General features: G+C 42.4%; 1 protein-coding gene across 7 annotated transcripts; it reads left to right on the forward strand.

Annotated features, from left to right (window-relative positions):
- DUSP14 (dual specificity phosphatase 14) lies at window positions 1-27,495 on the forward strand. Of its 7 annotated transcripts, none has more exons than XM_082373997.1 (3): window positions 1-156; window positions 25,023-25,105; window positions 26,119-27,495. In XM_082373997.1, the coding sequence occupies exon 3, from the start codon at window positions 26,271-26,273 to the stop codon at window positions 26,865-26,867; it is 597 nt and encodes a 198-aa protein (XP_082230123.1). In that variant the 5' UTR covers window positions 1-156; window positions 25,023-25,105; window positions 26,119-26,270; the 3' UTR covers window positions 26,868-27,495. The 7 variants fall into 7 exon arrangements, with proteins under 7 accessions (XP_082230123.1, XP_082230119.1, XP_082230124.1 ...); XM_082373993.1 differs by having other exon boundaries at window positions 26,175-27,495; XM_082373994.1 differs by lacking the exon at window positions 1-156 and adding an exon at window positions 209-712 and having other exon boundaries at window positions 26,175-27,495.
- The last annotated feature ends 414 nt before the right edge of the window (window positions 27,496-27,909 follow it).

Below are 27,909 nucleotides of genomic sequence, written 5' to 3' on the forward strand. Positions count from 1 at the left end.
CCTGGGGAGAGGGCGGTGGGGCGCAGGGAGCGTGCGCGCGGCCCGCCCCGGGCGCGGGCGGAGGGGAGAAGGAGGGGCGCGCGCGCGGCGGCCAGCCCGCAGAAGCCGGGAGCAGCGCAGGAGGGAAGAGCGTCAGCCGCGAGCCCGGGCGAGCCGGTATGGGGCCCGCGGGCTCGGGCGGGGGGCAGCGGGCGGGCGGGACTTGGCACTGACTGGGCCCCGGGGCCCTGGCCGGACCGGTTGGCCGAGGGCCTGCGCGAACGTGGTCTCTGGAAACTTTGTGCCGGCGTCCCCCATCTGCTCCCCGGCGGTTCTCGCATCCTCTGGGCGGCGGGGAGAGGAGAGGCCCGGCGCCCAACGCAGCGCCCCCTCCTCACCGCCCGACCCCGCCTCGCGGGCTCTCGGCGCGCATCCCCCCCCGCCACCCCGGCTGCTCCCCCACTGCGGCGACGCCTGGGCCGGGGTCCCAGCCCTCTGGTTCCTTCGCGAGCATCCTTTCTGTTCCCCTCCCCCTCCCTGACCCCTCTGCTCTGCGGTCCAGCCATGGCCTCTCTGCCTTCTCACCCCGTCGCCACCATTCGCCCGCTCCGAGCCACGGGAGCGTCGGCGGCTTTTTGCATCTTCCAAAGGTTTCTGGTGCGTTGGTAGAAGCAACTTGACTTTCAGCAATGCCAAGTATTCAACTTGAGTGTTTCTCTGCGGTGGTGGGTTGGTGAGCACAGCGCTAACATGTCTTTTTGTTTCTCCTAAGTACCCTTGCTCCAAAGCGAAGTTGAGTAGTTGTCTGTGTGCAAGAGGAGTTGCATGCTGTATGTAGCTGCCTTAAGTGGATTGTATAACTATATTTTATTTAGGTGGATGTTTCCAATGGTGCCAGCCAGTGTTATGGTAACTGGGCATCCCAGAGGCAAGGGAAGGAGGAGTGACTTAAAAATGCAGTTCTACTGTGCAGGGATTTTTTTTTTTTTTTTTTTTAAGTGCCTTGTGCTTTTCATCCAGCAAGACCTCAGGGCGTTTAGCACATGTTAACTAGCTGTTCAGTGTAGTTTTATGAGAGCGGTAAGTAGAAAGCATTACGTCCCATTTTACGGATTTGAAAACGGAAGCAAAACGCCAAGTCCTGATTGTTTACTCACCTGAAAGGAATATGGACCAGAGTTCCTGGAATTCCTAGTCCATGAGGCCACTCAGAAAAGTCATGGAATATTGAAATATACTCCCTGCGATTGTACAGATCAGTTGAAAGTCACAGGGTGGGGCTGCCAGCAGCTCCACGCTTGGGACTCAGCTCTGTCACAAAGTTAAGTGATACTGGACAAGTCACAGCTGCTCTCTGCGTGTTTCCTAGTCTTTAAAATGAGGGGAACAAAGGTGCTGTATTCTTTGCAAAGTTGTGTGAGTGTGTCTGGAAGCTCCACTTCCTTGAGCTGCATTTGGTGACTGTTAACTTGTTGTGGACTCTTAAAGGCCCCCATTCTCAGGTTCCCTTTAGAAATGCAGGGAAGGAGGAGCCCCCAGAATGAATAACCGCCTCGTCTTCACCAGAGGCACCTGAGAATTCACATCAGGGACAGGCTGAGGCAGGGACCCCGACGTGGGTGGGAGCAGAGGGTTGCCTGGTGGAGGAAGGAAGGAGCCCTGCACAGGCGGCTTGACACATGGGCCCTACTCCTGCCTCCAGCTCTGACTCATCTTCTGACGCTTGGGGGAGGAGAGGTAGATGCTTGATATTTTTGGCTTTCCCCCATAAAATGGGAGACAGTTTACTTCATTCGAAGACTTTTTAACGTCAGTGTCCAACGTGTCTATGCTGAGTTCTTAGCTGAAATCTCTCACATTGGTTGAATGCAGGTATGATTTGTGTAATATTCTTTAATGCAGTGGTATAAATGTATATTCTTACCATAAAAAAATTGGCCAGGTGGGTAAGTACAGGAAATGCTTTAAAACTTTAGCATTTTAAAATGTTGCTCCTTAGGGAAGGAACTGTGTTTGGTAGATTCTTTAGCAATTGGGATTTTATTTTAAGGCGAGGTGGATTACAAATACTTTTTCCCAATACCAAGAATTAATCATTCTCTGGAAAAAAATTAAAACTTTACAGATAAGATTAAAGCCTTCTTTTGAGCATCTGTCCCAAAAGTAACTGCTGCGTATATCTTTATTGGTCTATGTGTATTCTTTTAGACTTTGCTAAGCATTTTCATAAATGTCTGTTTGCACAAAGTGATTTTTTTTTCTGGTTTGCATAGTCTGAAAACTTCTAGCTTTTTTCTTTTTTCCGAGTGACTTTTTAAATTGAAATAAATTATTATAAAATTAACCAATCCTGTTTATAGAGACTGGGTTTCTGTCTAGAACAGGTAGCATGTGTTTTAAGTACATCTGGTCGTAAAGTTTTATTAACCCTGATAGCATGGTAGTATTTCTCCAGACAATGGAGAAATGACCCCTTTTTAACTTCAAAACAGTTAATCATTAAGATCCTTGGCGTTACTCTTGGTTGCAAATGAAAACTTCCCCATTAAAAAAAAAAAATCTACTGTGTTCGTCTTTTCTTTGCTTGTGAGGAGGCATAAAAGGGAGTGGAAAGCAGAGAGAGTTGCTAAAGCAACAGCACCTAAGTATAAACTTACAGAGCGAATATTTAAGATGGTAGCTTTAGTTATTTATGAAAGCCTGACTGGGGTGAAGACAGAGAAAGGGAAATGTTAATGTGGGCACAGTTCAAATCAGTAATTTCAGAAGATAGGTGAGTTAAAACAAAATTCACGTCAAGAGTGTATGGGTTTCTGGTGGTCCAGTGGTTAGGACTCTGCGCTGCCGAGGGCTCGGGTTCGATCCCTGGTTGGGAAACTAAGATCCCACAAGCCGCGCAGCCCGGCCAAAAAAAAAAAGTGTTTATAGGTTTATAGTTTAGACATTTATTGAGACTTTTGCCATGCGAAAGGTTCAATGCTGACTATTGGGGTAGAAGGCAAATAAGGTCCCTGCCTCATGAAGCTGACAGGCCAGTAATGATATTCAGAGAGGAAGTGTTCTTTCCCCAGATAGGCCAGAATTGTAAGGGTTCTGAATTACTGGAAACCAACATTGTATTTATTTAACTGTTTTTTATTGTGAATTATAACACACAGAAAAGGGTATAAAACATAAATGGATAACTTAATTATTTTAAAGAAAACAGCTGTAACCATCTTGCAGGTCAAGAAGTACCCTCTTCTCACTCTTTCCCAGTGACCACCTCTCTCCTTACCCCAGAGGTAACCCAGCCAGTAACTAGCGTCATTTTTGTGGAAGTCATTTCCTTTCTTTTCTACAGGTTTTATCACCTAAATACTAACCCTAAACAATATAGTTTCATTTTGCCTGTTTTTCACTTTTATGCAAATGGAATTAATGTAGGTATTCTTGTAAATGCATTTTTTGGGCGGGGGGTCAACATCATATATATGTATATGTATGTAAGTGTGTGTATATATACATATATGTATATACACACATATATAATTTTTTGGTTCAAATTCTTGCAGCATTATAGTTTTTAAGATTCATCCATGTTGTTACCTGTGACTGTAATTAGTTCATATTTTTATGAATATACCACAGGTTATCTATTTGTCTTCCACTGTTGATGGACATCTGGGTTGTTTCTGGCCCAGGGCAGTTATGAATACTGCTGGTCATAGATGTGCATATCCTCAGCTTTACTAGCTGATGCCTGTTTTCCAAAGTGGTTGTACCAATTCCTCCAGTGGTGTCAGCCTTGAACTTATAATCCACTGTACTTGCTGTTTAACCACAACATGTCTGGCTGTTTCTTGAATGAATGAATAAATTTCACCTAGGTGGCTTGATCCCTGGCCCTTCATGTGCCACTGTATTTTTATACATTTAAGTTTGTATGGTTTGGACTACATACCACCCAAAGCCAGAGATGGTTTTCCACTCTATGTGGCTGACAGGTACCCAATAGAATCCTTCCATTGATTTTATTTTTTTAAACAGATGTGTAGTTATAGGGAAATTTAAATATGCAAAATGAAGTATTAAAAATTAAAATGTCTAGTACCTAGAAGTTTTAAAGGTTTTGGAAGAATTTTACCTCTTGGGCCACCAGATGCCTTGATGTGGTGATTTGCATTGTGCTGGAGAATACTTGCCTTGCGCCCAGCTCTGAATGTGCAGGCCAGCAGTGCTGGCTTTAGTGTGTGATGTGTGCAGGAACCCAGGCCAGTACTTGTGAAAATACCCTCTTAAGGACCAGTACTCACATGCTTGTGTACACGTGCAGATCCCCTAGAGGCACCAGTACAGGAATTCCTTGGCAATTCCAAAGGAACCACAGCTTCTTTGCTACAGGAATAAATGCTTCTTTTACAATCTTTGAAGTGTCCTTTTCTCCAAGTCTTCCTTTATACTCGACAGTAGAAGTAGTACCGGGTTTGATAGAGAGTTCCTGCTTTCTGAGTAGACAGTTGCCAGGTTAACTTTAATTGCCTGTGTTTGGTGTTGCTAGCTGGATTTAAAGCTGGGGTGTGTGTGAGAGAGAGGGAGGGAGGGAGGGAAGGAGAGGGAAAGAGAAAGAGGAAGGGAGAGAGGATAGGGATGGGAAGGTCACGTCAGGACAGTTATTAAATTATTAAGTTCAGGTGTTTGTTGAGCATCTACTGTGCCTGGTGTTATCTGCTGACAGTCTCTTTCTATCCTAAGGGCAGAAATACAATTCTGTACGTTTAGAAAACACCTTTCAACTGTCATCATGAAATTATCTCTGAATAATAAGATAAACTAGCATCTGGAAAAAAAAAAACACCCCTAAGTAGATCTTTTTCTTAGTTGGAGGGTTGGTAGAACAGTAGTCCAAAGAATGTGAGATTTGTAATTCCTTTAAATTTCTTCTGTAAGGCATCTTGGAAAATGGCTAAATTGCTCTATTTTCAGTCTTTACAAATCATGAGTACTTTTTTATTCATATACTAAAGGGTTTTTTTTCAGATTCTCTAAAATAACCATAATTTTAAAAACTACATATGTATAAATTAGAAGTTTTTAAGAAAAGATACCCATAGTGGGAGGATGAAAAGTAGTGTCAGAACCTCGTAATCTGAGTGATGGGGGGAGAAATTTTGTGTTTCGTGATATCCTTTTCCAAAGGCTGTAATTTACGGAGGAGCTTTGTTTTCCAGCTGTTGCAGGGAAGAGCGGGGAGCCCTGGTGCCGAGGGCCGTGTCCTGTTCCGTGCAGCCCATGGCCCTCCCCGCTCACCTCAGCACTTCCCATTCTTGCTTTTACCCTGACAGAGAGTAACCTCCTATCCAGTTTGGTCAGCTTTCCCCTGCCATCTGGAGGTCTCAGTGGACAAAAAGGCCCTTCTGAAATTTATATGCAACTGCTGGGCTTACTGGTGCCTTGTCCCAGAACAGTTTCAGCATCAGTGGAGCATGGCAGACCTTTGTGACTCCTTAGGTCTTTGAGTTTGTAGAGCCACAGGAGAAAACTCTTCAACAAGAGGGTGTTGCTTCTGTTAACTAGTAAACAGTGATGTGGCAGATAGAGCACCACCAGAGCCTTCTGACCAGCAGCGTAGTGATTCTCATGCAGGATTCTCATGCAGGGTCCTTAGAACCACTTGGAAAAATATTCCTTTGCCATATACTAAGATGGCTTTATAACATAATTTCAACTAGGGGTTGGCAAATGTTTTTCTTTGAAGGGTCAGGTAGTAAATATTTTAGGCTTGTGGGCCATACCGTTTTTTTTTTTTTTTTTTTAACTTATTTTATTTTTGGCTGCATTGGGTCTTCATTGCTGCACGCAGGCTTTTCTCTGGTTGCGGTGAGTGGGGGCTACTCTTCGTTGTGGTGCGTGGACTTTTCATTGTGGTGGCTTCTTGTTGGGAGCACGGGCTCTAGGCGCGCAGGCTTCAGTAGTTGTGGCACGCGGGCTCAGTAGTTGTGGCTCGCGGGCTCTAGAGCACAGGCTCAGTAGTTGTGGCACACGGGCTTAGTCGCTCCACGGCAGGTGGGATCTTCCCGGACCAGGGCTCGAACCCATGTCTCCTGCATCGGCAGGCGGATTCTTAACCACTGTGCCACCAGGGAAGTTCACAGTTTCTGTTGCAGCTATTTAACTTGCCTTTTTAAGCTTGCCTTTGTAGCATGAAAATGCCACAGTTAATATGTAACAAATGAGCATGGCTGTGCTCCAGTAAAACTTCATTTATGAACACTGAAATTTTAATCTCATACAGTTTTTATGTGCCATGAAATAGTGTTCTTCTTTTGAATTCTCTTTTAACCATTTAAAAATGTATAAACCATTCTTACCTCATGGGCTGTACAGAAACAGGTGGCCGAGCAGACATGGCCCGCCTGCCATAGTTTGTCGGCCCCTGATTTGAACAAGAGTAGAATGAGGTTCAGAGACCACTGCATTCTCATTTAGTGTAAGACTAGTAATTAGTAGTATAATCTACAAAGAACTATGTATATTATCTTTTTGTATAAGACTATTTCTTTAGGAGACAATTAAAGCCAAGGGAATAACTTCAGGATCCTATGTTCCTTGACTCCTATTTAGCTAAAAACTTGGTTCCTTCCTTTGCTCCAGGGAGGCTCAAATACACCCAGTTGCCCTCAGAATTCGGGAGGCCTGCTGTCCCTCAGCAAGGATAAGGGTATGGAGCATCTAGCTAATGCAAGAGACTTACCTGGTTATCTTATTCTGCTCAGACACTCTCATAGATAATTACAGATGCCTTTGGTTTATAAAGAAAAATGTGAAGTTAATTCATCAGCAGCTTACAAATGAAGTTAATTTGGTATAAAAGCACCAAAAATGTGGAAGCGGACCAGAGGTATGATATAGAAGTCCCTGCAGGGAGAAAGTTGAGGCTCACTGCTTGACTTTTAAAAATGTTGATATATCTAGTGAGACATCAAATGGTTAGATGATCAAAGAGTGTTCAGCTGTTCACCATTGAGCTCTTAGTCCTGTGAACTTTATTCTAATTTATAAATTCGTTTTTGTCTCCCTTAAAGTAATAATGAACTTCTAAGGACTGAGATCTTATTTATGAAAGGACCTGAGATTTCATGAATTCTGCTTTTCAGAGGGCAGTAGTGACTTCCGCAATTTTGAGGCAAACTTATACGTGCCTTGGGTTTAATTGCTGACGTGATTTTTTTAAGTACTCTGGGTCTAGATGTTCTGACTTATACAAATCAAAGTTCACCACTTAACCAGGAGTCTATGATTCATGTTTAATTTTTACCACTTACTCTTTGAAGATTTAAAAGTATTATTTGTATAGGCTGTGGCACAAATTGGTTTCCACTTATCACCAAACAAGCTTAAATGTGATTGTGGAATTTTGCAAGCATTTTCTGGGTTCAGGATGATCAGATTTTTCACACCCAAAGACCATCTCATACGACTTAGCAGTTTAGGATTTTTTAGATGAATATCCAGATTATAGATAAAGTATAGTCAGACTAAATTTATGTTCCTTAATTTCTTTCTCTTCAGTTTTTATTTTCTTCCCCAGTGAAGTGTACTTTTTGGTAGTCTTTAGATCAGTTGATCTGTTGTGGTCAGATTGTATGACTAATCAACAAATGGACAACTCATGGAGAAGGGGTTCTGGTCCCATTGGGGTTACTCATTTTCTGTGTAGAGTCTGGAAAAACCTCTTAACCTCCATTTACCTCTGATTCCTCATCTGGGAACCATGACAGCAGAATGATGCTAATCTGTGAGAGGCTGAACATGCTCGTGTGGCTTAAACAAAACAAGCGCTCGAGTTTGCTTCAGCAAGTCCAGTGGGACAGACCGAGGCGGATTAATGCGAGCTGTGCTTCTCACCCTTTAATGTGTATACAGATCACCTGGGATCTTGTTAAGCTGTGGTGTCTGATTCTGTAGGTCTGGGATGGGGCCTGAGATTCTGCATTTCATTCAAGCTCCAGGTTGATGCTGCTGGGCCTTGGACCACACTTTGTGAATAGTGAGGGGCTATAGAAAAGGGCTAGTGTTCTTCATTTGGAATCTCAAAAATAAGGAGGCTCTTGCAAGGCAAGAATGGCAGCATGTTTTAAATGGATTGGAGAAAAAGCATGATAGTGTAATCTATGAGACACTTCCCCAAGAAACAAACAACTCAGGTTTTCAGCACCACTGTTTTTTTTTTTTTTTTTAAACATCTTTATTGGAGTATAATTGTTTTACAATGGTGTGTTAGTTTCTGCTTTATAACAAAGTGAATCAGTTATACATATGTTTCCATATCTCTTCCCTCTTGCATCTCCCTCCCTCCCACCCTCCCTATCCCACCCCTCTAGGTGGTCACAAAGCACCGAGCTGATCTGCCTGTGCTATGCGGCTGCTTCCCACTAGCTATCTATTTTACATTTGGTAGTGTATATATGTCCATGCCACTCTCTCACCCTGTCACATCTTACCCTTCCCCCTCCCCATATCCTCAAGTCCATTCTCTAGTAGGTCTGTGTCTTTATTCCCGTCTTGCCACTAGGTTCTTCATGACCTTTTTTTTTTTTTCTCCTTAGATTCCATATATATGTGTTAGCATACTGTATTTGTTTTTCTCTTTCTGACTTACTTCACTCTGTATGACAGACTCTAACTCCATCCACCTCACTACAAATACCTCCATTTCGTTTCTTTTTATGGCTGAGTAATATTCCATTGTATATATGTGCCACATCTTCTTTATCCGTTCATCCCATGATGGACACTTAGGTTGCTTCCATGCCACTGACTGTTTTACTTTGTCTTGACCCTGTGCCTTCTCTGCATTACTGCAGCACCTGCTGTTTGCACCACTCATTTGATTCACTTATTGTTAGTTTGTCTATAATTGTTATTCATCTGTTTTATTCATTTTTTAAAATATTTATTTATTTTTGGCTGCGTTGGGTCTTCGTTGCTGTGCACGGGCTTTCTCTAGTTGCAGTGAGCAGGGGCTACTCTGTTGTGGTGCACGGGCTTCTCATTGCGGTGGCTTCTCTTTGTTGAAGAGCACAGGCTCTAGGCATGCGGGCTTCAGTAGTTGTGGTGTGCGGGCTTCAGTAGTTGTGGCACGCAGGCTCAGTAGTTGTGGCTTGTGTGCTCTAGAGCACAGGCTCAGCAGTTGTGATGCACGGGCTTAGTTGCTCCACGGCATGTGGGATCTTCCCAGACCAGGGCTTGAACCCGTGTCCCCTGCATTGGCAGGCAGATTCTTAACCACTGCGCCACCAGGGAAGTCCTCATCTGTTTTATATGTGTATCTTGTGTCGTTTCTTGAAGATGATAAAATCCTAGCACAGGGTGATGTCTTCTGTTACTTTATATCCCTGTTCTAGTGACTATTGCTGCATAGCACACCATTCCAAAACTCAGTGGTATAAAAATCATTTTTATTCTTGACCTACAGGAATCTGTGTGTTTGCTCAGAGATTCCCGTAGGTCAAGAATTTGGACCTCATGTAGTGGGGACAACCTGTCTTTGCTCCACAGTGTCTGGGGGTGACTTAATGGCTGGGAGCTAGAAACACTGAAGTGTCTTGACTCACATATTTAGTAGTTGATCCTGGCTATCAGCTGGGATCTCCGGTGGGCTGCTGGCTGTAACACCCACATATGACCTCTCCACATGGTGACTCTGCCCGGCTTCTTTGGGCTGCCTCACAGCATGGCAGCTGGGTTCCAAGAGCAAGTCTCAAGAGACTAGGGAGAGGCGTTTGACATGTTTATGATCTAGCCTCTGAAGCGTCATTTCTCCTGTTCTCTTTTGGTTGAGTTGGTCACGTTGTAAGAAGGTCATGGGGGATGCAGGGTATTGTTATGGCCATTTTTTGCCAGTACATTCTGCCACAGTCCCCAACAGCACTTAGAATAATGTTGAACACATGGCATGAACTCAGTAAATGCCGTTGTGTGAATGAGTGACAAGTAACTTAAACACCAAGATGGATGAGGACCAGATTAAAAAACTCAGTTCTAAATGTAAACAGATTGCCCCCTGATACCCAAATAAATACATACGTTCACCTTTTATAGCTAGTTATTCATAGGCTCTTCTCTCTACTTATTCTGTTTCCAACATGAGAATCTATGAATTTATCATATGGAACTAAACTTCTAAAGAATGTGCATCTCTGTCACTATTAGCATGCTTTTTTTCCTTGCTCTCATCAAGTGGACTCTCTGTGTCCTCCTTTGGACTGTGGTATATTCTCCATCCAGCAGCTGGCTAGTGTCTTAAAATGATCAGCCTTTGTTAGGCTCAGTTCATGGGCTGGTGGTCCACATGAGGATACTGAGATGTCAGCCAGGTCACGACTACACAGGCAGTTGCTCTACAGCTACACACTGGGGGAATATATGTGGCCAAACTAAAATGGTGATTCTCAGATTCTTTAGTTCTATGTGTATTATGTGTATTTATCCTCTTTCCAACCATCTTATCAGTGAAATTATATGGTGGGAAAAGCAAAACAACCCCTCCTCCAAATGTAAGATGTTGAGGTGTTTCAGCAAATTACTAAAGCTTTTCAGATAACTGAGAACAATTTGTTAATATCTTTTATTTCATTTTATTTTAACATGAATATAACTCAATACTTAAATTCTATTCTTAATTTTTTTTAAAATAAATTTATTTTATTTTATTTATTTTTGGCTGCATTGGGTCTTCGTTGCTGCGTGCAGGCTTTCTCTAGTTGTGGGGAGGGGGGCTACTCTTCGTTGCAATGCGTGGGCTTCTCATTGCGGTGGCTTCTCTTGTTGTGGAGCAAGGGCTCTAGGTGCGCGGGCTTCAGTATTTGTGGCACATGGGCTCAGTAGTTGTGGCTCGCGGGCTCTAGAGTGCAGGCTCAGTAATTGTGGCACATGGGCTTAGTTGCTCCGCGGTATGTGGGATCTTCTTGGACCAGGGCTCGAACCCATGTCCCCTGCATTGGCAGGCAGATTCTTAACCACTGCACCACCAGGGACGTCCCTATTCTTAATGTTTTATCAGAAAGTTTTTTCCCTTGAATTTTGCCACACTGATTTTTATTTATTATTTTTTTAATGAATTTATTTTATTTATTTTTGGGTGCATTGGGTCTTTGTTGCTGCGCGTGGGCTTTCTCTAGTTGCAGCAAGCGGGGGCTACTCTTCGTTGTGGTGCGCGGGCTTCTCATTGCAGTGTCTTCTCTTGTGGAGCATGGGCTCTAGGCGTGCGAGCTTCAGTAGTTGTGGCATGCGGGCTCAGTAGTTGTGGCTCGCAGGCTCCAGAGTGCAGGCTCAATAGTTGTGGACCAGGGCCGAACCCGTGTCCTCTGCATTGGCAGGCAGATTCTTAACCACTGCACCACCAGGGAAGCCCACCTCTCTTTTAAAAAGGGTGACTTTAAGAGTTTTTTTTTTTTTTTTAAAGAACTAGATAAACATTTACTTTAATGGAAGAAGAAAATGTGATTGTGTAGGCTTTTCATGTATTAAAAAATAAAAACAACGTAGGCCTCCAGTATATACTGCGAACCTCTGAAATCCCTAAAGCTGAAAATATCTTAGATCATTTTACATGGTCATCTCTAGCACCACTGTGGCCATTTTTCTGCTTATTCAACATGAGGAGAAAAAGCAGTAGATAGAATTTCAGTTCTTTAACTCCTGATTCTAGTGATTTTTGTTATTAAAAAAAAAAAAAAAAAAAGTAGCTTCTGTGGCAGTGGGATGGGTGCTCTGAATAGACTGTGACTCCAGGTAGCAATTCTGCACCTGCTGCCGGTGTAGACGCAGGTGCCACATTCCAGGAGCTCTCCAGTGCAGGGAGCAGGCAGTTGTTAATAGTTTATGCATTATTGAGATTACAGGCCCACTGGGTAGACACTAATTCTGCATTTTATTTAGCACTTAGCACTTTGATGTTCGTTATTCAAAGAGACCAGCATCATCCCTGACATTTCTTATAACTTGTTAAAAAAAAACCCAAAAAACAAAAAACACCTCTCTGGGGTTGGTTTAGGACACCTCCTCTTTTTTGTCTTTCACCTCACACCACCCCCATTCCCCTGGCCAGGAAAGCATTTTTCCCTCCAAGAAGTAAATGCAGCTGCCAGAGCAACTTGGGAGGGCTGAGTTGAACACCATGGACAGCGACATGGACATTCCTTGGTGTTCTCTCTGGTCATCCTTGTCCCAGAGACCAGTGTGCTGCAGTGGGAGTGGTGCTGTCACTCAGAGGGCATCTTGCAATCATTGATCCCTCAAACATGGTCAGTCTTTTTTTTTTTTTTTTTTTAATAAATAAATAAATAAATTCATTTATTTTTGGCTGCATTGGGTCTTCATTGCTGTGTGTGGGCTTTCTCTAGTTGCGGCGAGCGGGGGCTACTCTTCGTTGCGGTGTGCGGGCTTCTCATTGTCGTGGCTTCTCTTGTTGTGGAGCACGGGCTCTAGTCGCGCAGGCTTCAGTAGTTGTGGCACGTGGGCTCAGTAGTTGTGGCTTGCGGGCTCTAGAGCTCAGGCTCAGTAGTTATGGCGCACGGGCTTAGTTGTTCCGCGGCATGTGGGATCTTCCCGGGCCAGGGCTCGAACCTGTGTCCCTTGCGTTGGCAGGCAGATTCTTAACCACTGCACCACCAAGGAAGCCCATGGTCAGTCTTTTACTCTCCTAATAGATATCCTTCTCTGTTTTCCTGTACACATTCACTAAGTTGATTTTGACACACATGTGATGTAATATGCATGTTTTCTTTTATTCATTATGATCAGAATCTGCTAATCTTAGAAATGAAGCAAACTAGGGCTTCTTGTTGTGGCTACTCTGGGACTGCTCCTTGCTGAGGTCCCTCTGCTATCAGGAGAGCGTTCTGGGTCCTGAAAGGTGTACCTGTCTGTGGCAGTATTTCCCTCTTCTGGTCAATAGGAGAAACCGGAGCAGCCCATTTGGGGTCAGTCTTCTCTGTGTGTAGCATTTGAACATGTCCTGCTTAGGCAGATCTAAGGCCCCTCATGCACTGAAGGTGCTGGTGGTGTGGGAGTCCTGTAGGGCAGGTAGTGAGGCTGCAGCCACCCCCGCACAGGCACAGAGAAGCGCTGTGTGGGCTTGAGCAAGGGATCCAGACACCTTGGATCTTTTCTTGGCTCTGTGACTTGTCTTCTCCAAGTTGAAATCATCTCACTCTTTCTGAACCTTGTATTTTTCGATCTGTAAAAGGGGTCGGGAGTGTTGGTCAGAGGAGCATCTGTATATCTGTGCCCTCTGAGTGTTCTCTGGCAGAAGTTGTTTTTCTAAACCTTGGACTCAGCTTTGGCATTTTAAGCAGGTTTTTGGCACGAGACCGGCTAGCAGCAGCAGGGAGGGAGCATCATGTCTGTCTCACTTGGATTCTGCCCTGAGGACTCACAATCTGCGTTCTTTTCCCTGCAGCGCCAAGCACCCTATCACTGCCCGACGAATGGGAGTTAACTGAGTAAGCTAGGCTTTCAGCCCACCCATCACTTACCCATGACCCTTGATGAAGACCTTTCTGCTGAAAAGGCCAGTGAGCCTGGGACACAGGCCTCAGGAGGGCAAGTGGCTTTCCCAAAATGATAATTATTTGGGAGACCACAAGACTGAGTCTCTCTTAGTTAGACAGTAACTAGATAACCTGGTTGGAAATTTGATTAGCATCTTCCACACTGAGGATGGAGTTTTCACCAGCAGTTCAAAAGCCTAACTTTGTGTGTTTATTACCACGGTGACTTTGCTTTTTAAACTATTAGGATTCTGCCAGGGAAAGACTTGGAAGTGGCATGAGACTGCGCTGTGCTGCAGGACAGGCTGTTCTTTTTTTTTTTTTTTTAATTAATTAATTAATTAATTTATGGCTGTGTTGGGTCTTCGTTTCTGTGCGAGGGCTTTCTCTAGTTGCGGCAAGCGGGGGCCACTCTTCATCGCGGTGCGCGGGCCTCTCACTGTCGCGGCCTCTCTTGTTGCGGAGCACAGGCTCCAGACGCGCAGGCTCAGTAGTTGTGGCTCACGGGCCTACTTGCTCCGCGGCATGTGGGATCTTCCCAGACCAGGGCTCGAACCCGTGTCCCCTGCATCGGCAGGCGGATTCTCAACCACTGCGCCACCAGGGAAGCCCCAGGCTGTTCTTATAAAGTTCTGCCCGTTTCCATGCATATCTGACCCTCACATCCGCACACATTTCCTTATGCGGCTACTTCCTTGTTCGTCTTCGTGATGCAATTTCACCTGTATATGTCTGTGTACCTCTGTATCATTGGTCAGCAGATGTGGTCCCCAAACGAGGGGTGGTAAGCTTGGGAGAGGCAGCTCCCTTCAGGCGAGGGCGGTTTCTGGGGAGAGACTTGTGATCCGTCGGCACCTGCACTCTGAGAGCCTCAGTCTTGAAGGGGAATCTGGGTGGCACACCACAGCGTCCACCTCTGCAGCGGTTCTCAAAGTGTGTCCTCTGGCCGGCAGCGTCAGCGTCAGCGTCAGCGTCAGCTGGGAGATCAGTGCCGCCTCTAGAGCCCCTCTCCAGAACTACTAAATCAGAAACTCTGGGGGCGGGGCTCAGCACTCTGTTTTAACAAGCCCTCCAGGTGATTCTGATGCATGCCAAGTGTGAGAACCACGGCAGTATAAAGCTGGAATTATTTTAATTTTTTAAATTGAGGTATAATTGATACAGAACGTTGTGTCAGTTTCAGGCGTACAACATGATTCGATATTTGTGTATATTGCAAAATGATCACCATGGTAAGTTTAGTTAACATCTGTCACCATACATAGTTAACAAAATTTTTTTTCCTGTGATGAGAACTTTTAAGATTAAGTTGCTCTCTTAGCAACTTTCAAATGTGCAGTACAGTATTAACTATAGTCACCATGCTGTACATCACATCCTCATGACTTACTTTATAACTGGAAGTTTGTATCTTTTAACCTCCTTCACCCATTTAGCCCCCACCTCTGACAGCCAACAATCTGTTCTCTGTATCTATGAGCTCTTTTTTTTTTTAAAGATTCCATGTATAACTGATGCTATACACTCTTTGTCTTTCTCTGACTTACTTCACTTAGCATAATGCTCTCAAGATCTATCTGTGTTGTTGTAAATGGCAAGATTTCCTTCTTTTTTATGGCTGATTAATATTCCATGGTGTGTGTATATATATATATACCACATTTTCTTTATCCGTTCATCCATCCATGGACACTTAGGTTGTTTCCATGTCTTGGCAGTGAACATGGGGGTGCATATGTCTTCTTGACTTAGTGTTTTCATTTTTGTTGGATAAATACCCAGAAATGGAATTGCTAGATCATATGGTAATTCTATTTTTAACTTTTCAAGGACTCTCCATACTGTTTTCTGTAGTGGCTGCACCAACTTACATTCCCATAAACAGTGCACAAGGGTTCCTTTTTCTCCACATCCTTGCTAACACTTGTTATTTCTTGTCTTTTCGATAATAGCCATTATAACAGGTGTGAAGTGATATCTCATCGTGGTTTTGATTTGCATTTCCCTGATGATTAGTGATGTTGAATACCTTTTCATGTACCTGTTGACCATCTGTATTTCTTCTTTGGGAAAATGTCTATTCAGATCCTCTGTGCATTTTTTTTTTTAATTTTATTTATGTATGTATGTATGTATGTATGTATGTACTTATGGCTGTGTTGGGTCTTCGTTTCTGTGCGAGGGCTTTCTCCAGTTGCGGCAAGCGGGGGCCACTCTTCATCGCGGTGCACGGGCCTCTCACTATTGCGGCCTCTCTTGTTGCGGAGCACAGGCTCCAGATGCGCAGGCTCAGTAATTGTGGCTCACGGGCCTAGTTGCTCCGCGGCATGTGGGATCTTCCCAGACCAGGGCTCGAACCCGTGTCCCCTGCATTGGCAGGCAGGTTCTCAACCACTGCGCCACCAGGGAAGCCCCCCCTCTGCCCATTTTTAAATCAGATTGTTTGGGGTTTTTTTTTGCTTTTGAATTATACACACTGTTTATGTATTTTGGATATTAACCCCTATTGTTCATATCATTTGCAAATATTTTCTCCCGTTCCATACGTTGTCTTTTCATTTGTTTAGTTTCCTAAACAAAAGCAAAAGCTTTTTAGTTTGATTTAGTTCTACTTTTTTATTTTTGCTTTTGTTGCCGAATCCAAAAAATCATTGCCAAGACCAGTGTCAAGGAGCTTATCACCTCCTATGTTTTTTATGGAGTGGTTTTTTTTTTTTCTTTGTTTCTCTCTTTTATTTATTTATTTTTGCCTGTGTTGGGTCTTTGTTTCTGTACGAGGGCTTTCTCTGGTTGTGGCAAGCGGGGGCCACTCTTCATCGTGGTGCACGGGCCTCTCACTATTGCGGCCTCTCTTGTTGCGGAGCACAGGCTCCAGACGCGCAGGCTCAGTAGTTGTGGCTCATGGGCCTAGTTGCTCCGCGGCATGTGAGATCTTCCCAGACCAGGGCTTGAACCCATGTCCCCTGCATTGGCAGGCAGATTCTCAACCACTGTGCCACCAGGGAAGCCCCAATCACATCCTATGTTTTATTCTAGGAGTTTTATGGTTTCAGGTCTTAACATTTAACTCTTTAATACACTTTGAGTTATTTTTTTTTTGTATGGTATAAGATAATGGTCCAGTTTCATTCTTTTGTGGTGTTCAGTTTTCCCAACACCATTTATTGAAGAAGCTGTCCTTTTCCCCATTGTATATTCTTGGTTCCTTTGTTGTAAATTAATTGACCATATACACATGGGTTTATTTCTGGGTTCTATTCCGTTTCATTGATCTATGTGTTTTTATGCTGATGGCATACTGTTTTGATTACTATAGCTTTGTAATATAGTTTGAAATCAGGGCGTGTGATGCCTCCCAGCTTTGTTCTTTTTTCTCAAGATTGCTTTGGCTATTCAGGGACTTTTTGTTTCCATACAAATTTTATGATTGTTTATTTCTGTGAAAATGCCATTTGTTAGGCATTTGATAATTTTGATAGAAAGTTGATAGGGATTGCACAGAATCTGTAGATTGCTTTGGGTAGTATGGATATTGTTGTAACAATATTAATCCAGTTCATGAGCACCAAATATATCTTTCTATTTATTTGTGTGTTCTTCAGTTTCTTTTATAAATGTCTTACAGTTTTCAGTATACAGGTCTTTCACTTCCTTGGTCAAATTTATTCCTTAAATATTTTATTTTTCCTGATGCAGTTTTAAATGGAATTGTTTTCTTAATTTCTCTTTCTGATAGTTCATTATTAGCCTATAGAAATGCAACAGATTTCTGTATACTGAGTTTGTATACTACTTTACTGAATTCATTGATTAGTTCTTTTTTTGTGTGTGTCCAGTCTTTAGGATTTTCTATATATAATATGTCATCTGCAAATAGTGACAGTTTTACTTCTTCCTTTCTGATCTGAATGCTTTTTATTTCTTTTTCTTGACTAATTGTTCTGGCTAGGACTTCTAATACCATGTTGAATAAAAGTGGCAGGAATGGGCATCCCAGTCTCTTTCCTGATCTTAGAGGAAAAGCTTTCAGCTTTTCATCACTGAGTATGATGTTAGCTGTGGACTTGTTATATATGGCCTTTATTATGTTGAGGTATGTTCCCTCTATACCTGCTTTGTTAAGAGTTTTTATCATAAATGGATGTTGCATTTTGTCAGATGCTTTTTCTGTACCTATTGAGATGATCATGTGATTTTTATCCTTTTCTTAATGTGGTGTATCACATTGATTGATTTGTGGATGTTGTACCATCCTTGCATCCATGGGATAAATTCCACCAGATCATGGTGTATGATCCTTTTAGTATATTGTTGAATTTAGTTTGCTGCTATTTTGTTAAGGATTTTCCCATTATGTTTATCAGAGATATTGGCCTGTAATTTTTTTTTTTCTTGTGGTGCCCTTGTCTGGTTTTGGTAGTAATGTAACTCTGGCCTTGTAGGATGAGTTTGGAAGTGTTTGCTCCTCTTCTGTGTTTTGGAAGAGTTTGAGGATTGGAATGTATTCTTTTTTTTTTTTTTTTTTCCGGAGACAGCTAATATCAGAGTAGAAGATCTCTGTGAGGTTCATGAGCAGGAGCTGAGTTTCTTTTTTTCTTTTATTTTTTTTTAATTTTTATTTATTTATGGCTGTGTTGGGTCTTCGTTTCTGTGCGAGGGCTTTCTCTAGTTGCAGCGAGCGGGGGCCACTCTTCATCGTGGTGCGCGGGCCTCTCACTATCGCGGCCTCTTTTGTTGCGGAGCACAGGCTCCAGACGCGCAGGCTCAGTAGTTGTGGCTCACGGGCCCAGCTGCTCCGCAGCATGTGGGATCTTCCCAGACCAGGGCTCGAACCCGTGTCCCCTGAATTGGCAGGCAGATTCTCAACCGCTGCGCCACCAGGGAAGCCCAGTATGTATTCTTTTTCTTTTTAAAAAAAATTTATTTGGCTGTGCTGGGTCTTAGTTGCAGCACATGGGATCTTCGTTGTGCAGGCTCTTAGTTGCGGCATACGGGATCTAGTTCTCTGACCAGGGGTCGAACCCAGGCCCCCTGCCTTGGGAGCACAGAGTCTTAACCACTGGACCACCAGGGAAGTCCCTAGTATGTATTCTTTAAATGTTTGGTTGAATTCACCAGAAAAGCTGACTGTCCCGTACTTTTGTTTGTTGAGGGGTTTTTGATTATGGATTCAATCTTCTTCCTAGTTATTGGTCTGTTCAGATTTTCTTTTTCTTCATGATTCAGCCTTGGTGTATAATTGTTAATAGTAGTCTCTTATGATCTTTCGTATTTCTGTGGTATCAGTTGTAAAATTTCTTCCTTCACTTCTGATTTTGAGTCCTTGTCTTTTTTTTTTTTTTGTGAGTCTAGCTAAAGGTTTGCCAATTTTATCTTTTCAAAGAGTTTCTCTTAGTTTCATTCATCTTTTCTACAGTGTTGTCTTTTTAGTTTCTATTTATTTTCATTCTGATCTTTGTTATTTCCTTCCTTTTACTGACTTGGGTATTCGTTCTTTTTCTAGTTCCTTGAAGTGTAAAGTTACGTTCTTTTTTTAAAAAAATAATTCATTTATTTTATTTTTGGCTGCGTTGGGTCTTCATTGCTGTGTGTAGGCTTTCTCTAGTTGCAGTGAGCGGGGGCTACTCTTCGTTGTGGTGTGTGGGCTTCTCATTGTGGTGGCTTCTCGTTGCAGAGCACGGGCTCTAGGTGCGCAGGCTTCAGTAGTTGTGGAGCGTGGGCTCAGTAGTTGTGGCTCGAGGGCTCTAGAGCGCAGGCTCAGTAGTTGTGGTGCATGGGCTTAGTTGCTCCGCGGCATGTGGGATCTTCTCGGACCAGGGATCGAACCCATATCCCCTGCATTGGCAGGCAGATTCTTAACCACTGTGCTACCAGGGAAGTCCCTAAAGTTAGGTTCTTTATTTGAGATCTTCCTTGTTTCTTGATGTGTAGGCATTTATCATTATGAACTTTCCTCTTAGAAGTGCTTTTCCTGCATCCCGTAAGTTTTGGTATGCTGTATTTCCAATTTCATTTGTCTCAGGTATTTTTTTGATTTCTCTTTTGATTTCTTTTCTGACCCATTGGTTGTTCAGTAACATGTTGTTTAATCTACACTTATTTGTGAATTTTCCAGTTTTCTTCTTGTAATGATTTCTAGCTTCAGACCGTTGTGGTTCGAAAAGATGCTTGATGTGATTTCAATCTTAAGTTTATTAAGGCTTGTTTTGTGGCCTAATATATGTCCTAGAGATTGTTCCATGTGCACTTGAGAAGAATGTGTATTTTCTTGCTTTTGGATGAAGTGTTCTCTATATATGTGTTAAGTCTACCCGGTCTAATGTGTAGTTTAAAGCTGATGTGTCCTTACTGATATTCTGTCTGGATGGTCTATGCATTGATGAAAATGGGGTATTAAAGTCCCATATTATTGTATTGTTGTCTGTTTCTCCCTTGAGGTCTGTTAATATTGCTTTAATTAATTTACTTTTAAAAAATTTTGGCTGTGTGGTGCAGCATGCAGGATCTTAGCATGTGGGAACCTAGTTCCCTGACCAGGGATCAAACCCGTGCCCCCTGCAGTGGGAGCACAGAGTCTTAACCACTGGACCACCAGGAAAGTCCCAATATTGCTTTATATATTTAGATGCTCTGATGTTGGGTGCATAAATATTTACAACTATTTTATCCTTTTGTTGGATTGACCCCATTTATCATTATGTAATGCCCTTCTTTGTCTCTATTTTAAAGTCTATTTTGTCTAAGTGTAGCTACCCCAGCTTTCTTTTGGCTTCCATTTGCATGGAATATCTTTTTCCATCCTTTCATTTTCAGTCTGTGTGTGTCCTTACATCTGAAGTGAGTGTGTGTATCCTTATATCTGAGGTAGGCAGCATGTCTTTTTTTTTTTAAATCCATTCAGCCCCTTTCTGTCTTCTGATTGCAGAATTTAGTCCATTTACATTTAAAGTAATTATTGATAAGTATGTACTTACTGCCATTTGGTTAATTGTTTTCTGGCTGTTTTGTAATTCCTCTGTCCCTTTCTTCTCTTGCTCTGCTACTTTGTGGTTTGATGATTTTCTTTGTGGTATGCTTAGATTCTTTTCTTCTTAGATCTTTTGTGAATTTGCTATAGGTTTTTACTTTGTGATTACCATGAGGCTCACACGTAACAACTTATAACAGTCTAAGTTTAAACTCATTCTAAAGCACATTTTTACTCCTCCATCCCCCACATTTTTGTTTATGTCACATTTTATACCATTTTATCTTGTATATCCCTTAATTACACCATTTTATCTTGTATATCCCTTAATTATTATATTTTTACTACTATATCTTTTAATCTCCATACTAGTTGTATGAGTAATTAATCCATACCACCTTTGCATTATATTTTTCTAAAGTATACTGTAGTTACCTCTACCAGTGAGATTTATACTTCCATATGTTTTCCTGTTACTAATTAGTGGCCTTTATTTTCAGGTTTAATAAGTTGCGTTCATTCTTGTAAGGCCAGTTTAACTTTTGCTTGTCTGGAAAACTCTTTAAATTCTGAATGACAGCTTTGCTGGTATTCTTGTCTGGAAGTTTTTTCTTTCAACACCTTGAATATATCATGCCACTCCCTTCTGACCTGGAAAGTTTCTGCTGAAAAACTTGCTGATAGTCTTATGGGGGGTTCCCTTGTACATAACTAGTTGTATTCTTCTGGCTTTTAAAATTCTCTTGTGTTTTTACTTTTAACAATTTAATTATAATGTGTCTTGGTGTGGGTATCTTTGGGGTTTGGTTTATTTGGAACTCTCTGGATCTGGATGTCTGTTTCCTTCCTTAGGTCAGGGACGTTTTTATCCCTTTTCTCTCGGACCCCTATAATGTAAATGTTGGTCTGCTTGATGTTATCCCATAAGTCCCTTAACCAATCTTCACTTTTTTTCATTCTTTTTTCTTTTTACTGCTCCAGTGGTTTGAGTTTTACTGCTCTGTGTTCAAGTTCACTGATCCTTTTTATGCTGTCATCTAGTCTGCTGTTGAACCCCTCTAGTGTATTTTTCAGTTAAGTTATTGTATTTTTCAGCTCTGTGACTTCTTTTTCATACTTCCTTATAGTTTCTGTCTCTTTGTTGAAGTTCTGTGTTCATTCTTTTCTCGAGTTAAGTGAGCATCTTTATCACCATGATTTTGAACTCTTTTTAACAGGTAAATCACTTATCTCCATTCATTAATGACTTTTTCTGAGGTTTTATCTTGTTCTTTCATTTGGAGCATGTTCCTCTACTTTTTCATCTTAATTTTAGACTCTCCCTGTTGGTTTCTGTGCATTAGATAAAAAAGCCACCTCTCCCAGTCTTGGAGGAGTGACCTTGTGTAGGAGATGAATCTTACCATTCAACCCTGCCTTAATCTTGGTTGTCTCTCAAACCTTTGTGATTGTCCAAACAGACTATTTTATTTTTAGTGGCTTCCAGTAGTTGCAGGTGGGCCCAGACCTGTCAGTATTCTATAGGGAAGGGTCTCAGTCACCAGCTTTTAAAGTATGTAAATATACAGTCTTGTGGGATGACTAGCAGTTAAGTCCTACTGTCTAACAGAGCAGAGGTGATCTAGAAGTGTCCCTTGGGCAGCAGTGACAAAAATCAGGATACCAGATGAGTATACAAGTTCCTTTCTGGAAGATACCAGAGACTTGGAATGAGGCAGAGGGTGAACACATAGATGGCGTCCACTGGCCTCTGTCCCCAGAGTGTGCCAAAGCAGAAGCTGGCCCCTTAGGCTGAAGCTCCGGGAAAAGCAAATAGGCCTCTTTCACAGAAAGACTGAGGGTGTGTTTCAGTTGGCTGTCTGTGTTGTGCCCCAGGGTTAGTAGCCAGCCAAGAACTGTGTTTGTCCCCAGAGCTAGGTGATCAAAAGGTGTCCCCTGGGTGGCAGCCACAGAAGCCAGGGCGCCAGACACACATAGAAGCTACTCTCCGAGAAACTGGTGCTCTGGAACACAGCAGAGGGACAGCGCAAAGACAGTGCCTGCCCTGTGAGGTCTTTGGAGAGGCTTACAGTAGACCCTTATATGTGTGTTTAATTAGAAGCCTGCCTCTTAGGTTGCAAGCTGTAACTATTTTTTTAAAAACTATTTAAAAATGTTAAATATGCACGTCATAGGGCTCAGCCCTTCCACTCCTAGGTATTTAACCAAGAGAAAGGAAGGCATATATCCACACACTTACCCATGAGTGTTTACATCAACTTTACTTGTACTAATCTAAAACTAGAAACAACCCATTTCCATCAGTAGGTGAAGAGATAAACCATGTTGTATCTGCACAATGGAATACTAGTCAGCAATAAAAAGGAATGACCTGTTGATAGACACAGCTTCATGGATGAATGTGAAAATAATTATGCTGAGTGAAAAGCCAGACCAAACAGAAAAACCCTACATTGTATGATTCCATTTTATAAAAGTCTAGAAAATGTAAACTGTAGTGACAGAAAGCAGATCAGTGGTTGCTTGGGAATGGGGCTAGAGGGTGAGGGAGGGATGAATTATAAAGGAGCATGAGGAAATTCTGGGGGTGACGGATATGTTTATCATTTTGAGGTCACGGTGTCTTGAGTGTACACATGTGTCAAACCTCATCAAGTTGTACATCAAATTGTATGTCAGCTATGTCTCAACAGAGCTGTAAACAAATGAAAATTTAAGTGCAGTGGTTATGTGGGAAAGGCCGAGGGACATACGGGGGAGGAACACTTTTTTTTCCAGTTATTTATATTCTTTTCCATTATGGTTTATCACAGGATATTGAATATAGTTCCCTGTGCTATACAGTAGGACCTCATTGTTTATCCATCCTGTATATAATACTTTTCATCTGCTAATCCCCAACTCCCAATCCTTCCCCTCCACCCACCTTTGGCAACCACAAGTCTGTTCTTTAGGTCTGTAAGTCTGTTTCAGAGATAATGCTCATGTGTGTTGTATTTTAGATCCCACATATAAGTGTTATCATATGGTATTTGTCTCTCTCTTTCTGACTTCGCTTAGAATGAGAATCTCTAGGTCCAGCCATGTTGCTGCAAATAGCATTATTTCATTCTTTTTTTATGGCTGAGTAGTATTCCACTGTATATATGTACCACATCTTTATGCATTCATCTGTTGATAGACATTTAGATTGTTTCCATGTCTTGGCTATTGTAAATAGTGCTGCTATGAACATAAGGGTGTGTGTATCTTTTCAAATTATAGTTTTGTCTGGATATATGCCCAGGAGTGGGATTGCTGGATCATATGGCAACTCTATTTCCAGTTTTTTGAGGAACCTCCACACTGTTCTCCATAGTGGCTGCACCAGTTTACATTCCCACCAACAGTGTAGGAGGGTTCCCTTTTCTCCACACCCTCTCCAGCATTTGTTATTTGTAGACTTTTTGATGATGGCCATTCTGACTGATGTGAGGTCGTACCTTGTTGTAGTTTTGACTCGCATTTCTCTAATAATTAGCAGTGATGAGCATCTTTTCATGTGCTTATGGGCCGTCTGTATTTCTTTGGAGCAGTCTGTTTAGGTCTTCTGCCCATTTTTCAATTGTGTTTTTTTTTGTTGTTGAGTTGTATAAGCCGTTTGTATATACTGGAAATTAAGCCCTTGTCAGTGGCATCATTGGCCACTATTTTCTCCCAGTCTGTAGGCTGTCGTTTTGTTTATGGTTTCATTTGATTTCTGTTGCCTTGGGAGACTGACCTAAGAGAACAGTGGTACAATTTATGTCAGAGAATGTTTTTGTCTGTGTTCTCTTCTAGGAGTTTTATGGTGTCATGTCTTATATTTAAGTCTTTAAGCCATTTTGAGTTATATTTTGTGAGGGTGTGTTCTGACTTCATTGATTTGCATGCCACTGGGGAAGGAACACATTTTTAATGATACTGATTGGTGCTCATATTGTTACATAAATGAGTAAATAAGAGGGCCAACCTGGAAGAGAATACAAAATGAAAGCAATTTCAAATTGCTCTCCACCACCAGCACCTCCTGTAGTTGACGTTCATAGCTGCAGCCACCTCTGCAGCACGGCTCTTCGCAGCTGGCTGGCTGCGGACACCTGGCCCGGCTGCTGCACCCACTGTAGCATCTAGCACGCTGCACACAGTCCCACACTGCCAGGTGGACTGTGGGCACAGGGAAGAGATTCCAGCTTGCTCTGCATCTCTTGCTGGCCCCGTGAGCAGAGCCTTACATTTCAGTATGTTGTAGTCTCTGAATCTCCTCTCAAATTCATCTTGGTTGTGGCCAAAACGGCACTTAATATTTTTCACACCATGGGTTATGTGTCATTAACAAAAATCTGAGACTTGGGTTGATACTTCTTACTGGCACATTCTTTAAAGGCACATGGAGCTATATTTAACATGCTTTCCACTTCCTAGATTTATTCCAGTCAAACCCAATTTCGTAGTAAAAACTCAGGAGGAATTCTTTTGAACTTCCTGAGTGACCATATTCTTGCCTCTTTGTCTTTCTGCAGATCTGAGTTGCATCCACTCTGATCACCACTCACTCACTTAGGACTTTCCAGACGCAGGACTCCAGAGTAATCAGACTCCTCAAGTGAGTAGCCCCAGCACCACCAGTCTGTGGAACCGGGGATGGTCTTGTCTAACTGAAATCACTGTGGGCATCCCTACAGTACCCTGGGTGGGGATAGGCACACTTCTCAGAGGGCACAGTCTATAAAGTGGTATGAAAGACTATATAATATTGAATGTCTTTTATAATAACCACTGTACTAATGAAAGAATATAGATGTTCAAATGTTAAATTTTAATTCCAACACCTCTTAAGCCAGTGGGATACATCTTGGAGTTTAGAATTGGCTGAGGAAGGTGAAGTTATTTAGCCACACCCAGGGTCAGGTCAGCTAAAATGCTCATTAACTTAGACGAATGAATTTTTGAGACCATGGCCTTCAAATTGCCTAGGATTGTTTCCATGGAAATGACATAGCACAGGTATTCAAATGTCACAAATATGATAGAGTTAGCTATTTTTTAAATTATAAAGGGCTAAGGTGACCATATATCCTGGCTTTTCTGTAACTGATCCAATTCAGTATCTCTTTAGTCCACAAAGGCCATGTACTGGATGTATTACCTAAAGCGATATCGTTTTTATACTTTGTAAGTATAATCTATGTACGATCTCTATGTCTAGATTTAGGTTTAGGAAAATATGGCCATCATATAGCTGTGGAGGTAGGCAAGAAGTATATGAAAGAACATGGCCACAGAAAGGATCACAAGTTCTGATTTCTTCCTGATTACCAGGGAATACCACTCCCTTCAATAAGAGCAAGACCCTGCAAGGTTGTTGTTCAGGGATTAGCTGGGCTTCCTTTTGTCTTTAACTTTTCCTAAAATAGGTTGACTTTCTATTTAGTGCCTTTAAAAAAAAAAAAAAATCACCAGAGTGCTTTTACATTGGTTTTGCATATTGGCATCTTAGACTACTTTTCCTGTTTGTTAATCGATGAAAATGATTTGTCTATGTCCTGGAAAGAACACACTATTATAGACAATAAGCATTTCTAATACTTTCACCTTCCCATTCCACAAACACTGCAGAAGGCTGTGATGAATCAGTAGCATTTAATGTACTGACATATACCTGTATTTTGCAGGAAAGTGACTGTAATTTCCAGTTCCTTGGTGGAGGAAAACAAAACAAACACTCTGGTCTTGCTTCCAATGATGCAAGTGTGATTGCTGGCGTCTTCATGAGCTCCAGAGGTCACAGCACGCTACCACGGACTCTCATGGCCCCTCGGATGATTTCTGAGGGAGACATAGGAGGCATCGCTCAAATCACTTCCTCGCTCTTCCTGGGCAGAGGCAGTGTAGCCTCCAACCGGCACCTCCTCCAGGCTCGTGGCATCACCTGCATTGTTAATGCTACCATCGAGATCCCCAATTTCAACTGGCCCCAGTTTGAATATGTTAAAGTGCCTCTGGCTGACATGCCTCATGCCCCCATTGGACTATACTTTGACACCGTGGCCGACAAGATCCACAGCGTGAGCAGGAAACACGGGGCCACCTTGGTGCACTGTGCTGCAGGGGTCAGCCGCTCGGCCACGCTCTGCATCGCGTACCTGATGAAATACCACAACGTGTGCCTGCTGGAGGCGTACACCTGGGTGAAAGCCCGGAGGCCCATCATCAGGCCCAACGTGGGCTTCTGGAGGCAGCTGATAGACTACGAGCGCCAGCTCTTTGGGAAGTCGACAGTTAAAATGGTACAGACACCTTATGGCGTAGTTCCAGACGTTTACGAGAAGGAGTCCCGACACCTGATGCCTTACTGGGGGATATAAGTCACCAAAGCCTGCATCAGCAGCCCCTCGAGCAGTACCAGCATCTGCTGCACGCGTCTGCTCCCCTCTTCACCTTTCTTTCCAAATGGTTGACTTTTGGTTCTCCCTGAAGTGTTTTTTACACTGGGTGTTCATGTCTATCTTAAGAGAGAGAGAGGGAGGGGAGGAACGTAAGGGGAATGCTTACACAGCTACTGACATTTTTAAAACTAACATTTTGGAATAGTGTTTATGAAAATCTTTAACTGGCTTTTAATCATTTTTAACAATTTGAACAGTTTAATAAACTGGTTCTGCTCTATTCTCAATCCCATGCCTTTTGGCATCATGGGAGGAGCTCAGTGCAAAAATCACTTTGGGCCCTGATTAACCCTTTAGATAGATACAAGCTTTGCCCAAGGCTGCCGACCAAACACATGCTTAGGGAACATTGATACCGGTGTCAATCTCTACTGGATCAGCCCTCTTTCCTTTCCCCCTATTATTTAGTGACTCTGTAAGTTAAAAAAACAAGCCTTTATTATTTAGCTGTTAAGTAATTATATTGAAATCTGCTACAAACACCCTGTTGGAATCAATGTGCCCCAGGACTACATTAGCATTATTTTTAATAAATATATCTGCTTAACATATTGGAATTTTTACTAATAAGAATTTCAGGGTGTGTGTATGTGTGTGGCTGAGGGAAAAAAGATGCTCTCCAATAACTAACTATTATTAAAATATGGCTCCTGTGATAATTATGAATGCTCTTTAAACCAGACATCCCACTTGAATCATGTCAGTGTTGCCCATCCTTGCAGATGGGCAGATATTAACAAACATAATTCACAGTGTTGGAATAGTAGAAAACAGCACAGTATACACTCTAATAAAGGGTACAGTTTTCAGTTGTCTCTTGGGAACTGGAGGGCACCAAAGCAGTGAGTCCTCCATCAAAGAAACTTTTTTTTTTTTTTTTTTTTTATAAACTTTTTAAAAACATTTATTTTTGGCTGCGTTGGGTCTTGTTGCTGCTCGTGGGCTTTCTCTAGTTGTGGCC

The sequence above is a fragment of the Balaenoptera borealis genome (assembly GCF_965194805.1).
Source record: "Balaenoptera borealis genome assembly, chromosome: 20".
Classification (NCBI taxonomy): Eukaryota; Metazoa; Chordata; class Mammalia; order Artiodactyla; family Balaenopteridae; genus Balaenoptera; species Balaenoptera borealis.

Bases quoted from the DNA above. Each gene is read 5' to 3' on its own strand.
- DUSP14 (XM_082373997.1), top strand. From the start codon at position 26,271: ATGAGCTCCAGAGGTCACAGCACGCTACCACGGACTCTCATGGCCCCT.